The sequence below is a fragment of the Simochromis diagramma genome, unplaced genomic scaffold (genome assembly GCF_900408965.1).
Source record: "Simochromis diagramma unplaced genomic scaffold, fSimDia1.1 OVJJ01000361.1, whole genome shotgun sequence".
Lineage (NCBI taxonomy): Eukaryota > Metazoa > Chordata > Actinopteri > Cichliformes > Cichlidae > Simochromis > Simochromis diagramma.
In genome coordinates, this window is record NW_024386860.1 from 3059115 (window position 1) to 3071997 (window position 12883).

A 12883-nucleotide genomic window follows, 5' to 3' on the forward strand; every position below is an offset into this window, starting at 1 on the left:
TCAAAGGGGGAACCCGGAGCCCCTGTCCGGCGGATAATTCTCGTTACACCGGCTCTAAATCGAGTTTTGGGGCGTGTTGTGAACGTACGCAGGCCCGGTATTGACCACCAACAGTGAACTTAACTTTTCCGAGACCCAAAGTTGTGTCAGGCAGCGCGTCTTGCGCGCATGCGCACCACTCTATCCAGCTCTAAATAAGAGTTAAAACAGAAACGAGGTGAGTTCCACAATTGTTAAACAATACGGGCGTTAATAATCATTTGTTGTCGTTGACGAGGACGGCGTTTGAAAAGCAGGCGTTCGTTTTTGTAAACTGGCGACAGTTTCCATTATTTCCACTCTGATTTAAAACGGCGAGAATAAATCGTTTTTTCCAAGTTTCTATTGAAGAAATTAATCAAGCAACAATGTTAAAGCTCGTAACATTATCGCGGTGTTGTTACGAGTGTGCGTGATATTCTGTGATGTATCTGCATTTTGCAAATGCGTTTTCCTATTGTTATTAACCGGGAAACTTATTTATTACAGATCGTCCTTATAGCTGGCTCTGCATCCAGTCTCAATGCTACGGCTAGCCCTCTATAGCAGCCCTCAGTTCATATGAACTGAGTGGAGCTAGCGACTGTTAGCTTTATGTCAGCGCTAGCTAGCAACCTGGGCTGACATTCCGTGACAAGGGGAAAGTGAAGAAAAACGGCCAGAGTGAATGAAAACACCAAGTCAGGAAATTACACAGCAAGCGTTTGCCTTTGTTTAACGTGTAGCAGCTTTGCGGCATTTGTTTAAAATGGTAACTTGAGTAATTAACATAGTTTAAACGTGTTGGTGGCCTCTTCCTATGCTCCGCCATTTTGTATAAGACGAATGCTAATCATGGGCGCTCTTACATACACTTTATTTATGGCTAGAATAAAACTGAGGCATGGGATGCAAAGTCTAACTTAACCGAGATCCAGGAGCTCTGATTGTTGTTTACTTTTGACACGGTTGTGACCACGATGCAAGCAGAAAATATAACCTTAATTCAGTGTTGAACATGCGTCGGGACTAAAACGTTATATCGTATTATTAAGCGGATAAAGACGTTTTTAAGTTTGGCCAGTGAGTGCAGAAAACAGTGTTCTCCTTACAGCTGATAAACAAATGAGCCCCTCACTTGCTCCTTGCCAGGCAAGCAGTCGGTTTTAAGAGATACTGTTAAAACAAGGAAAAGACGAACTTGTCTGGTTAACTTAAAGTTGAGACGTCTTTCCTCTTCTTTGTCAATGATCTGGACTAAGGTTTACCCTAATGGGGTCGTTTGTGCTCGCATTTCTCTGATAGTTGGCCGGCAAAACAATATTATTATTGACTGTTTTGTCTGAAATCGAAGTGCATGGTGTATCCTGCACGCCAGCGCGCAGTCGCCATCTAGTGGTGATGCTGCGCAGAGCTGTTTACAAGTGCAGGGAGGAATAAAAACTGCATTTGTGATCGGAATCAGTTCGCTGATCAAGCCGTAGAGGACCGCTTGGCTCACTGCAGTTATAATGTACAGGGAAACAATAGGCCTGGAAAACAGAAGCGTAAAAGTCAGAGGTGCAGACTGTGCGCATAATACCATGCCTTTCCATGTGACTCTTTGCAGGTTGGTCATATCAGCAGAGTGGGAATGACTGACACTCCACCCAGTGATGGCCCCTCCCAGGGAGCTGAGTTTGACATGATGGGATTAGACTGGAAGGATGGCATTGCAACGCTGCCAGGCAGTGATATCAGGGTACAAAAGAGATTTTTGTTGTTTTTCGGTCCAGGGTCTTTCTTGCTTGTGCAAATATTTGTTTATAGGGGGAGGAGGCTGTATGTATAGCTGTTTCTCAGGCTGAACTCATAATCAGGACCATAGTAGCACACCAACTTGGCTGATAGGAATGTGTCTCTTTTTTTCAGTTCCGCCTGACCGAGTTTCGGACTCTTGAGATTGTCACAGATTTAGAGGTCAAAGGGCAGGAGGCAGAGCCTAACAGTGAGACCTTGGACCCTGCACCATCTCACACGCCCACCCCTCCACCTGAAGGCCAGTCACAGACAGGGACAAGCAAAGCTTCAGCCAATCAGAGTAAACCAGGATTGTCTCAAGCTAAAGGTATGATGGCACATGATTGTCATTTTTATAATGAAGACTTTCACTGTTTGGTTTTTAAAGTCTACGTTACGTTTCGGCCTCAGTTTCAGCCCTTCTTTCTCCTCCGTCCTTTAGCTCCTGGTCCTGTGCTTTTGTCTTTAGAGGAGGGCCCCAGTATGGAGGGCCCCAGTGTGGAGGTTGGGCCCAGTGTTGAAGTTGGTTCTAGTGCAAACTTGGGCTCAAATGGGGAGCTGTCAAGGTGCCGGGCCTGCGGTGGCCGTGCTCCTGGGGATGCCCTCCTGCAGGGGAAATTCTGCTGCTCAGCTTGTGCCCAGCCTTCCAGTGGCAGGTAAAACCATGCCTCTGTTATCTCTAATAACGCCCTCCCCCCCATTTAATTTTTTTTTAGATTAACTTAATATTTTTTGTTTCATGTGGACCTTCTTTGTGTTTGTAAAGATCGTCTCCGGGAGAAGCACGGGAGGGTCAGGCAGTAGAAGGAGAGAGACTTGGGAAACGTGTGCGCAAAAAGAGGAAGATCTACATGGACTCTGGTGAGGAAGAGGAAGAAAACCAAGAAGAACCAGAGGTGAGGAATATACCATCAACACTTGTGTTCGGTGGTCAACTTCAGAGCTACATACATACCAGATGTTCAGGCTTAAGTTTCCTCTCATCTACAGGATGAGAAGAGTTGTGATAGTCCTGTGTAACACGTTTTGCTCATTCTGCTTTTTTCTTGTAGGAAAAGGCTAAAGCTACAAAGGGCAGGAGAGGAGCCAAAATTGCCAAGCTGGGTATGATGAAGCTCTAAACATTATTAGAATCTGTTAATGCCCTAAATCAGTTTTTTGTTGTGTTGTTTAGCTGGTGATACGTTCTCAGCTTTTGAGACTGTCCTCTGATTTGATTGTCAGATTTTTTGAGTAGCATTTGCATTATCTTCCAATTCATGAAACCTGCAGGCAATGTATTTCTCAGAGCGACAGAAAGCAGGAATGAAGAATGAGTTTTTATTAATTTGGTTAGACTTAAACCAATATTATGAGCATGCTATTTTTGCCCATTTTTATATAGGGACTTCGATAGAAAGAAAATTGTCAAACTGCCTAGAATACATCCACGTATTCATGGTTTTATATGCATTGTGTGTCATTGGCATACACTTTATACAACACGTAATATGTCACTATTTGTTCACCCAACCTTTAGTTGCTGCCCCACCCAATAAGAAACGTGCATGGAGCTGGCCTTCTTACCTCGAAGAGGAGAGAGCCGTCGCTGCTCCAGTTAAACTATTCAAAGAGGTAAAAACCTGCATATACCTGCCATTTGTACCCTGTTAAGTAGAAGCTCACAGTCTTGTTTATCTGACCTGTGCTGTTATTATTCTTGCAGCACCAGTCGCTTCCACAAAGCAGGAACAGTTTTAAGGTGGGGATGAAGCTGGAGGGACTTGACCCGGCACACCCGTCTCTATTCTGTGTGCTCAGTGTTGCGGAGGTATTAATGCTAATGCTTGACTATGCTACCTATATGCTATAACATTTTTCTAGATAAAGACTTTGACTCATGGATGCCTGCCTCTCTTTGCATCCCAGATCCAAGGTTACAGGGTGAGGCTCCACTTTGACGGATATCCAGAATGCTATGACTTCTGGGCTAATGCCGATTCGTGGGATCTGAAACCAGCCGGCTGGTGTGAGAAGAACGGACACAAGTTATTGTTGCCTAAAGGTAACAAGAATACCACCAATAAACATGAAATTCAAGGTAGAATTTTTATTTTTTATTTTTTTAACAAAGTTGGGTCACAACTCAGCTGACTGGGCTTGTCGTGTTGTAGGCTGTAAGGATGGAGAGTTCAACTGGAGCACGTACGTGAAGAACTGCAGGGGTCAGCTGGCCCCGAAACACCTTTTTAAGAGCCTCAACACAGTGAGTGTTAAACACATCTGAAGCTGTCAGATGGTTCTGTGATTCAGTGGATTTTATTGGCTCCGTGTGGCTAAATTGGCTAAATGCATATTGTCTTTTTGTTTGTTTGTTTTTAGTCCGTGACTCCATCCGGGTTTAGAGCTGGGATGAAACTGGAGGCGGTTGACAGAAAGAATCCTGCTTTGATCTGTGTAGCAACAATTGCTGCCGTTGTCGACAACCGCCTGCTCATTCATTTTGACAACTGGGATGACACACATGATTACTGGTGAGAGATTATTACCCAGAGATGTTCGCCGGTCTGCCTTGAGGGCAGCTGGAGATTTGAATCAGTGTGAAAGCAGTGCTAATTTAGTGCCTGTCTACTGAAGACAGCATGCCACTGTATTTTAAATAAACAGACTAGCATTGTAACTAAAGAGTTTCTGAACCTTTTTATTGGTGAATATTTCTTTCAAAACCCCCGGTGTTATCGTTCGCCCGTTTACTTGTGTTTGTTTTAAGGTGTGATGCCAGCAGTCCATACATCCACCCTGTGGGTTACTGTGAAGAGGCTGAGCTAACACTCACAACTCCAGCTGGTAAGACAGACCAAGACACGTGTGAGTCAGTATGAATGTAATATACTGTAGGACCCAATTCTTGTAAGATCTGAGATGATTAATTAATTAAATTAATTAAAGTATCCAGTGCACCTAATGAGTCTTTATCTCCTCTCCTTAGAATGTAAGGAACCAAAGAGTTTCTCTTGGGAGAAATACCTGGAAGAGACGGGCACACAGGCAGCTCCTGCACGAGCTTTCAAAGTGGTATGATATACGAGTATGCAGATATTTACGGTACTGTGCTACAGTAGTCTAAATACAGTCATGTGATTCTGTGTTTTTTTTTGTTTTGTTTTTCAGCGACCTTTGCATGGTTTCCAGTTTGGGATGAAAGTAGAAGCGGTTGATAAGAGGAATCCCATGCTCATTCGTGTTGCCACTATAGCAGACACAGAGGACCACAGACTAAAGGTGGGAGATGTCTCTTCATGGTGATGCTTTTTGATTTTTTTTTTCTGTGCTCAGCCTTTGTTTGAATTCTTGTTTACCCTCCTTCTTCTCTTGCAGATCCACTTTGATGGCTGGAGTTCAGAGTACGACTATTGGGTGGAAACCGACTGCCCAGATCTGCATCCTGTCGGGTGGTGTCAAAAAACTGGACACCCACTACAATATCCTAACGGTGTGACACATTTTACGACTCTCTCTCACACTCACACGCACAGACACACAGACTGTCCTTGTCTGTCCTGCTGGGTGCTGAGGGTGAGGTTGCCAGATTTCTAATTTCAACAGATGAGTCAGCACACTTGATCTCTGCCTTTATTTTACTTGGATAAGACATTAAGAGGAATGTATAATGAATTCAGAATGGATGGTTGTTTGCATAGTTTTATTAAGTTTCCCGTGTGTGTGTGCGTGTGTGTATTTCAGGCTCCAGTGATTTAGTGACTGCTCCAGGACAAGGATGTCCTACCCCGGGATGCAACGGCGTTGGGCACATCAGGGGACCTCGCTATGGGACTCACTACACGTTCGTAGCTCAACTTTTCACAGTCGTCTTTTGTTGCAACTCTTATGTCTTACATCTCCATTTTCATTTAAGATGTTTTATGCATTTCCCCAATTGCTCTCCCGGTTTACCTCAGGGAATATTTGTCATAGTTTCTCAGTCGCTGCAGTGTTGCCTTTCTATCCTGTTTTTAAAATACTTTTAACACTCTTAAGTGCACCACTTTCCAAATGGATTTCAATAAATTATCACAATTTCCATTTTTGTTTGTCCAGTCAGTCGTCAGGTAATGTCATATTGTTATATTAAGGTGTAGTAAACACGTCTTAACAGTAACTAAAAGAGGAGACGTCTCCAGGCTCTCAAATATTGCTTTTATTTGTGTGGGCTGCCAGCACTCTACATGTGTTACTTGTGTGTTTGTCTGTATGTAGGAGGGTGAGGCGAGGTGATATTAACTGCCTTTCTGTTGTCTGTGTTATAACCTCTTACTGGAGTTTTTAAAAAAATAAAGGCTGTGTGTCCCAGCGATGTTTGCGTCTCTGTGTGCAGTCAGGTGAGCTGTCCCTACTCAGAGGTGAATCTGAACAAAGAGGGTTTGCTGCCAGACCGTCTCAGCGGAGAGCGGCCTCCCACCCTCAGCGGGCCTCATCCTCGTGGGCGACGCCCTGACCCAAATGCAAACAACACAACGCAAAACTCCTCGACGCAAGATCAACCCGAAGGACCGGAGGACGCCCAGAACAGGTTCAATCCTTTGTCGACATACTTTAACAGCTCCTATCATATCAGGGGATTTGCATGCAACTATATGTAGTGGTTTGTACCTGAGCAATGATTATCTGTGTTGCTAGGAAACCGGCGATGGTGGAAGCTGAGCGTACAGGACGCAGTAGCCAGGCAGAGGCACTGAGTGGAGCCAGCGAGCAAAGCCACAATGGAACAAGGCCTAAACGGTACCTGTCGCTCACGATAGCCTCACACTACGCTGCGCCTGATATGATTTGTTTGTTTCAAGGAGTCATTCTGTCGTTGGTCTTCATTTCAGGACAGCTCCAGTTCCCAAATACCTAAAAATGCATTATGTCAAAGAGGAGATTGGCGATAGTAAAGGTAAGCGAGGAAAAAGTGCAGAAGGAAACGTACCTCACACCCTCACTTCCTCCCACTGACTCCTCTTAACTCTCCTCAGCCTCTCCAGAGGCCATCTCCCTCCAGCAGGCCCTCCACGAGTCGGTGTTCTCCCCCGGCATCTCTGCCTCGCCTCCCCATCGGGTGGCTCTTTGCTGGGACAAACACTGCCAGCTGCTGCCTGAGGTCCTGGGGCTGACTGCCAAGAGAGTGGCCACTTGGAGTGCCGAGGAGGTTAGACATGCTTAGACACTCAGACTGAAACACAAGAAAAGCAGGCACACAAACTCTGAATCCACTCATCCAACATGAAGGCGGCTAGTTGTTCAGGGAGACCGCAACTGTGCATGAATATTCAGTAAGGGGTTTTCTGGGTGTCGCGGTGAGCTGGAGCCTTCATTTTGGCAGTCAGGTGAACGATTGAGGGTCAATAGAGGCATGTAAAGAATCACGATTAGTAGATAAACACGCATTGATCGAGATCCTGCGTTTGTCTGAAGCTGTTTTCTGTATGTTTATTTTCTTTGTTCTTCAGGTGGCTGGTTTTGTCAAAGGGCTTCCAGGGTGCAAAGAACACGCTGCTACATTTAAAACAGAGGTAAGCACTTCAGGATGGTTTGTAAAAAGAACTGAGAGTGAAAGTAAAAGCCACATGGCATGTACACTGAAACTTCTGAAGGATCGATGCCTCTGCAATCGAAGTGCTAGCAGACAGTCCGCTCACTTTTATTTTTAAAGTTGAGCCACCACTAACAGGCAGGCTCCGTCCCTTCACGTCTTTTGTTACACTGTTGGCGGGCTAATTAGCCACTGTCATCAATATCAGTCAGCTGGCTCTGTAGAAAGTCTCTTCTCGTGCGGGCAGAAAAATTCCCACCTCCCCAGTGTGGATGATGCTCTGTGAGCTGGAGGGAAACTAACCAGAACCTGCAGCAGATGGAGAACTGACCCATGTGCTGCTACACCAAGTTCACTGAGGCCTCGGAGCACAACAGGGACAGACTTTGCTTACTGCAGTTGGACTTTTGTCTGCAGTACGATGGAGTCACTGAAGAAGTAGCTGATCATGGCTCTGATTATTGTCAAGATGTATTATTGATAATTCATCTAAGAAAGCAAAGCTGAGTTTTTGGGGTTTTTGTTTTTTTGCATGTAGGGTACAGTACCATCACACATGCCATCACAGAACATAATTCAGCAGAATCACTACAGAGTGTAGTCTGGAGAGTTCAGCAGATATTCCAGAACAGTTTGAAATTAAAATGTGTTTTATGTAGGGGATCCATGTAAGAGTGAAGTGGGAGGCTTTACAAGAGGTGCTGAGACCTGCTGTGACGTATGAGGGTGGCTCAGAAAAAAAGACAGGAGGCCAAGCTGGTAATGTTAAGATTTCACTGGGAGTGACCTGAAGGCGGAGCGGTTGGAGACAGAGTTAGAGCAGCAAGGCTGAGATGGTTTGGACATGTAGCAGAGGAGGGACAGTAGACAGACTGGACAAAGGCTGTTGAATAAGGACTGCAAGGCAGGAGGAAAAGAGGAAGACCTCAGAAAGAGATCATGGATGTAGTGAAGGAGGACGTGCAGAGGCTTGCATGGGAGGAGGAGAAGCAGTCCCAACCTCCCAACTGATTTATGTGCACTTGTGTAGTGTGTTGTTTTACTGGTGTCCTCTGCTCCCTGTTTTAATCTGTGTGTGTGTGTGTTTTCTCTTAGTGTGTAAACACATACAGTGAAACAGGGAGCCAAGGAGATCACCAAAACAGAATTAGAATCAGATAAACCTTATTTTGGCGGATTCAGCATCGGTTGATTTACAGCGAATTATAGCCTCTTTTTTTTCCCTCTACATTATTTTTTGGTGTTTTGTCTTTATTGGATAGTGAAGCAGTGAAGACAGACAGGAAAGTGGGGAGAGAGAGAGGGAAGACATGCAGCAAAGGGCCACGAGTTGGACTCGAACCTGAGCTGATGCACTCGGGCCGTGTGGCATGTGGCTGCCTGCTCATCCACCCACTGTATTTTACATTACTAGAGTGGGATAATGGTCGTGGATGTTTTGGCTCTCGCCCACACAACCTTTCTGTAAGAAGTACACGCTCATTTGTTTTGCTCTGAGATGCTGGTGCCCAGCACAGAAAACTGCTTTAAACAGGGCTTTAGCTAATAACTGCTCATTGTTGATTATTGTTTAATGCTTTATCATTAGACAAATCAATTTAGAACTTGCTTTGGATGTGAGGCAGATGCTGTTGAAGGTTATTCATTTATTTTTTTTTCTGGATCAGTCCTTATATGTTATTTAACTGAGTAATTAATCAACTAAGGACTTCGGACAATACCTAACTGACCGAGGTTCAATCAGTTTAGCTTTCCCATTATTTCCTGGCCTTGTTCAGAGTATCAAACGTGTGTATTTCCCTGCTGACATGAATGAGGTTATTCTCTAATCCAGCAGCTGCTTTGGCTCTCGCTCATTTCCTGTGAAGGGAACAAGTGAGAGGTCCTTATTTTGGATTTGAGAACATGTGAAGAAAGCATGCATGCATAAATAAATAAATAAACAAGGGAATACAAGTGGCAGCAATAAGTAACTTCATCAGTTTAGTGTGTGTGTGTGTGTGTGTGTGTGTGTGTGTGTGTGTGTGTGTGTGTGTGTGTGTGTGTGGTCTGAAGTCTGGCGTAAAGCTGGCTTAAAAATAGCTGCACATTAAATCGTAGCTGTTGTTCTTTTGCATCAGTCATGGTTTGCAGTCTTCTCGGACACCTTTTTGCTGACTGCATAATTTCATGCAGTCTCCAGCTTTTTCATCTTGCATATATTTTCATAAATTTAAGGTTCTACTGAAAAATGAGAGAAAAAAGAGCCTCAGTTTTAGTGCTTCCAAAACAATTCATATGTCCACTAATGTAAATCCCTGTGCTAGTTCAGGTTTACATTGCACGTTAACCAATGGCAAACAAACCCTTAGTGATTTTTATAAAACAATAAAAATGTCAGCCACGTTGTTCTCTAAAATGAGCTTTTTTTGATGTTTAATTTTGTTTTGTTTAACTTTATTTAAATATCACAGCTACAGTAAGACAGCAAGCAGGTTTAACAAACTTTAAGATGGGGAACTCTGAAAGGCTGATCAGTGAGACTGATTTAGGTGACTGTCAGTGGAAACAGTTTCCAGGTTCAGACTTTCAATTTTCAGATGTACCTTTCAAAATGTTGCTCGGCTGAATTTTGCTGTTTACACAAAAGCGACGCCGCATGGGGAAAAAGCCAGCCCGTGAAGCAGACCGAGAATCCCGGCTGCACAAAAACAGCCAAACAGCGATGCAGTCGAAAACAACCAGACTTTCCAGTGTTCCTGATGTTTATGCTAACTTCACTGTCCGTAGTATCGCTCAAAACTGTCTGAAAAATTACGTTTACTAAACAGTTTCTGACACGTAAACAGCAAATAAACAGACTCTCCCCAAATCCAGCAAACCTCGTCGCTATGAGAGGAAAACCTGGCTCAGTGCAGACACTTTGTTAGGGGTGCGATCTTCCCCCCTCAGTGATGCTGGTGACTTTCTATGGCCTGCTTTGTTAACGCTGGCTATCAATCGTTTCTTGTAAACACAGCAGACTTTACATTAGAAGTGAAATCATTTATGAGCTTGCCCGGTCACCTGGGGACAAGGTACTTTATTCATTCATTCATTTATTTATAAATAAATAATTATTTATTTGTTTATTTATTGCATTTTTGATTTTTTTATTTCTTCTCTTCTATCTGCATCTTCTTTGTAATAATTGCATTTTTTAGAAGTTTTAGCTGTTAAGTTGATCATTATTTCTTTTTGCTTATCAGATTATCCTGATGTGTATTTTAACTTCATGACCTGTAGTGAAACAATCAAAATCTTTGACAAAACTCATAACACACCTAAAGGTTGATCCTAAATGCTTATTTTGTCAAATCGTACTTTAAAAGTTAAGAAGTGTTGCTGTTGGTTTGACCCCTCCTAGTGCTTCTAGTATTGGAGGTGTTCTGTGTTCATACTGTTTGTGCGTCAACCAGTGTACAATAGAAATTCTTTTAAAGTAACAAAGCCTTTACTTGATTTTTTTCCTCTTCAGCAAATCGATGGCGAGGCCTTCCTGCTGCTCACACAAGCAGACATCGTCAAGATCCTGTCAATCAAGTTAGGACCCGCTCTGAAGATCTACAACTCCATCCTCATGTTGAAGAACGCCGATGAAGAGTAGAACACGACTCCAGTGGGACTTGTTCCTCGACGCTCGAGTAAAGACTTTGTTTTTTTTTTTGTTTTTTTTAAATGTCCAGAACAAGTTTAACTTGTTGAGCTCTGCGACGGTACAGCTACACAAGAGAAACAAGCGGAAGTCATCATCTCAAAAAAACGTCCATCTCTCCTCCCTCCTCTCTCCATGATGGACGGCCCTGGTCAGCCTGAGGGAGAGTTTTTCATCATACCCCGAGGAACCCTTAACTTATATCGTGTTTGTTTACTGACTCTTTAAAAAAAAAACAAAAAAGGAGGAGAAGAAGAAGCTACAAGCACCTTCAAGATTTCTTAACATTGTACAGCCAACAAATTGGATTTTGCGTCACAGTTCTGTTGCATTTTTTTTAAATCTGAGCTGTAATGAAACGTTTTTTGTGTTGCGACTTACTTGAGAACACACGTTGTTTTGTTTTTTTTCTTCTTTTGTTTGTTTGTTTGTTGTTTAAGCTGCAGAATACAATCGTGAGGCGGTGGGACATTTTTAAATGTGAAATTCAGTGGAGCAGAAGCACTATGTAGTTCATCTTTTCTCCTGTAGATGGAGAAAGAGGGCCACTCCACGGGCCCAAAGGGCGTGAGTGAATTTGGAGTTTAAGTTGAATGAGGAGGGAGGGATGGTTAAAAATATGTGTTTGTGTACGAGTGTGTAAAAGTGTGTTTGAGAAGTGAGGATGCAATTTCCTACTATCCCGCTTGTGTTGGTTGGTCATTGCGGGGGGGGGGGTTGACAAACAGGGCCAAGGGCTAACTGTTAAATTAAGGAAGCTTGGAGTTTTTTTTTTTTAAGGTGGAACAAGCTCTGTTCTTCTACTTGTTTTTTTTGGGAACGCTCCATGAATATGAATGTTAAACACAGCTTTCAGTTTTGTTGTTTCTGGTTCTTGGTTCAGATTAACCTCTGGTCTTTTTACAGTGTAAATAGTATACAGCTACCAGAGTTTACTCCTGTTTGGATATGCAAAAGCTTCTCTACAGGAGAGGACGCTGTGGCAGTAAACTTTAAAAAAAAAAAAAACACAAAAAAAGAGCCTTGCTTCATAGTTCTGGAGAAAGAGGAAAGAAAACACCCACAACAAACATGTTCAGTGTCCTTGTAAATCTGCGTGTACTTCAGCAAGTTGGAATGTGTACATCAGCAACTGTTTATATGCAAACAGCTTTTATTTATGTATTGTAATTTAAGGGGTTAATGGTACACCATTCTGGCTCCGAGGTAGCTCTGGCTGTTTGGAAAGTCTGAATGGGTGAAAATAAATGAGATGCACACTGTCGGCTGTCCTCATTTGACTCTGGACATTTCACCCTCTCCCACACACTTGCACAGACAATCTAAACCTGCTCTACACTCACAGAGCTAGTACCAGGTTGGACCCCTTTTTTTATTTTAATGGCACAGATTCAACAAGGTGCTGGAAACATTCCTTAGAGATTTTAGTCCATATTAACATGACAGCATCACACAGTTGCTGCAGATTGGTCAGCTGTGAATCCCCTGTTCCCACCATATTCTACAGGCGCTCTTTGTGAACTCATTATGTTCAAGAAACATATTTATTATTTGGGCCTTAGAATATGGTGTGTTGTATGAAAGTTACAATGTGGTCAACAACACTCAGGTAGGCTGTGCCATTGAAATGATGCTCAGTTGGTACCAAGAGGCTCAAAGTGTGCCACAAAAATGCCAGCCTCACAATGGGACCAATGCCAGGCATTGCTACAAGGCAGAATGGATCCATGCTTTCATGTTGTTTACACCAAATTCTGACCTCGGCATCAGGCTGTTGCAGCAGAAATCGAGACTCATCAGACCATTGATCCCATGTGAACTATGTAGCTTCAGGTTTTTGTTCTTCGTCGACAATGTCAAAT

At 43.3% G+C, this 12883-nt stretch overlaps 2 protein-coding genes across 6 annotated transcripts in view; both read left to right on the forward strand.

Moving 5' to 3' along the window:
• On the forward strand, positions 1-12282 carry l3mbtl1b (L3MBTL histone methyl-lysine binding protein 1b). 5 transcript variants are annotated; one of them, XM_040029678.1, is made up of 22 exons: positions 1-217; positions 1628-1759; positions 1930-2125; positions 2240-2453; positions 2564-2693; positions 2850-2901; positions 3317-3411; positions 3503-3607; positions 3706-3877; positions 3951-4042; positions 4159-4310; positions 4547-4623; positions 4766-4851; positions 4948-5058; positions 5155-5269; positions 5521-5620; positions 6152-6346; positions 6454-6555; positions 6648-6712; positions 6792-6964; positions 7266-7328; positions 10845-12282. In XM_040029678.1, the coding sequence occupies exons 2-22, from the start codon at positions 1652-1654 to the stop codon at positions 10971-10973; spliced, it is 2532 nt and encodes an 843-aa protein (XP_039885612.1). In that variant the 5' UTR covers positions 1-217; positions 1628-1651; the 3' UTR covers positions 10974-12282. The 5 variants fall into 5 exon arrangements, with proteins under 5 accessions (XP_039885612.1, XP_039885611.1, XP_039885615.1 ...); XM_040029677.1 differs by lacking the exon at positions 1-217 and adding an exon at positions 232-790; XM_040029681.1 differs by lacking the exon at positions 1-217 and adding an exon at positions 232-790 and having other exon boundaries at positions 3706-3841.
• LOC120732250 (protein Bouncer-like) overlaps positions 5169-12883 on the forward strand; it is an 18146-nt gene continuing 10431 nt past the window's right edge. The window contains exon 1 of the mRNA XM_040029707.1: positions 5169-5180. The gene's annotated coding sequence lies outside the window, so the exon portion shown is untranslated. The remainder of the gene's footprint in view (positions 5181-12883) is intronic.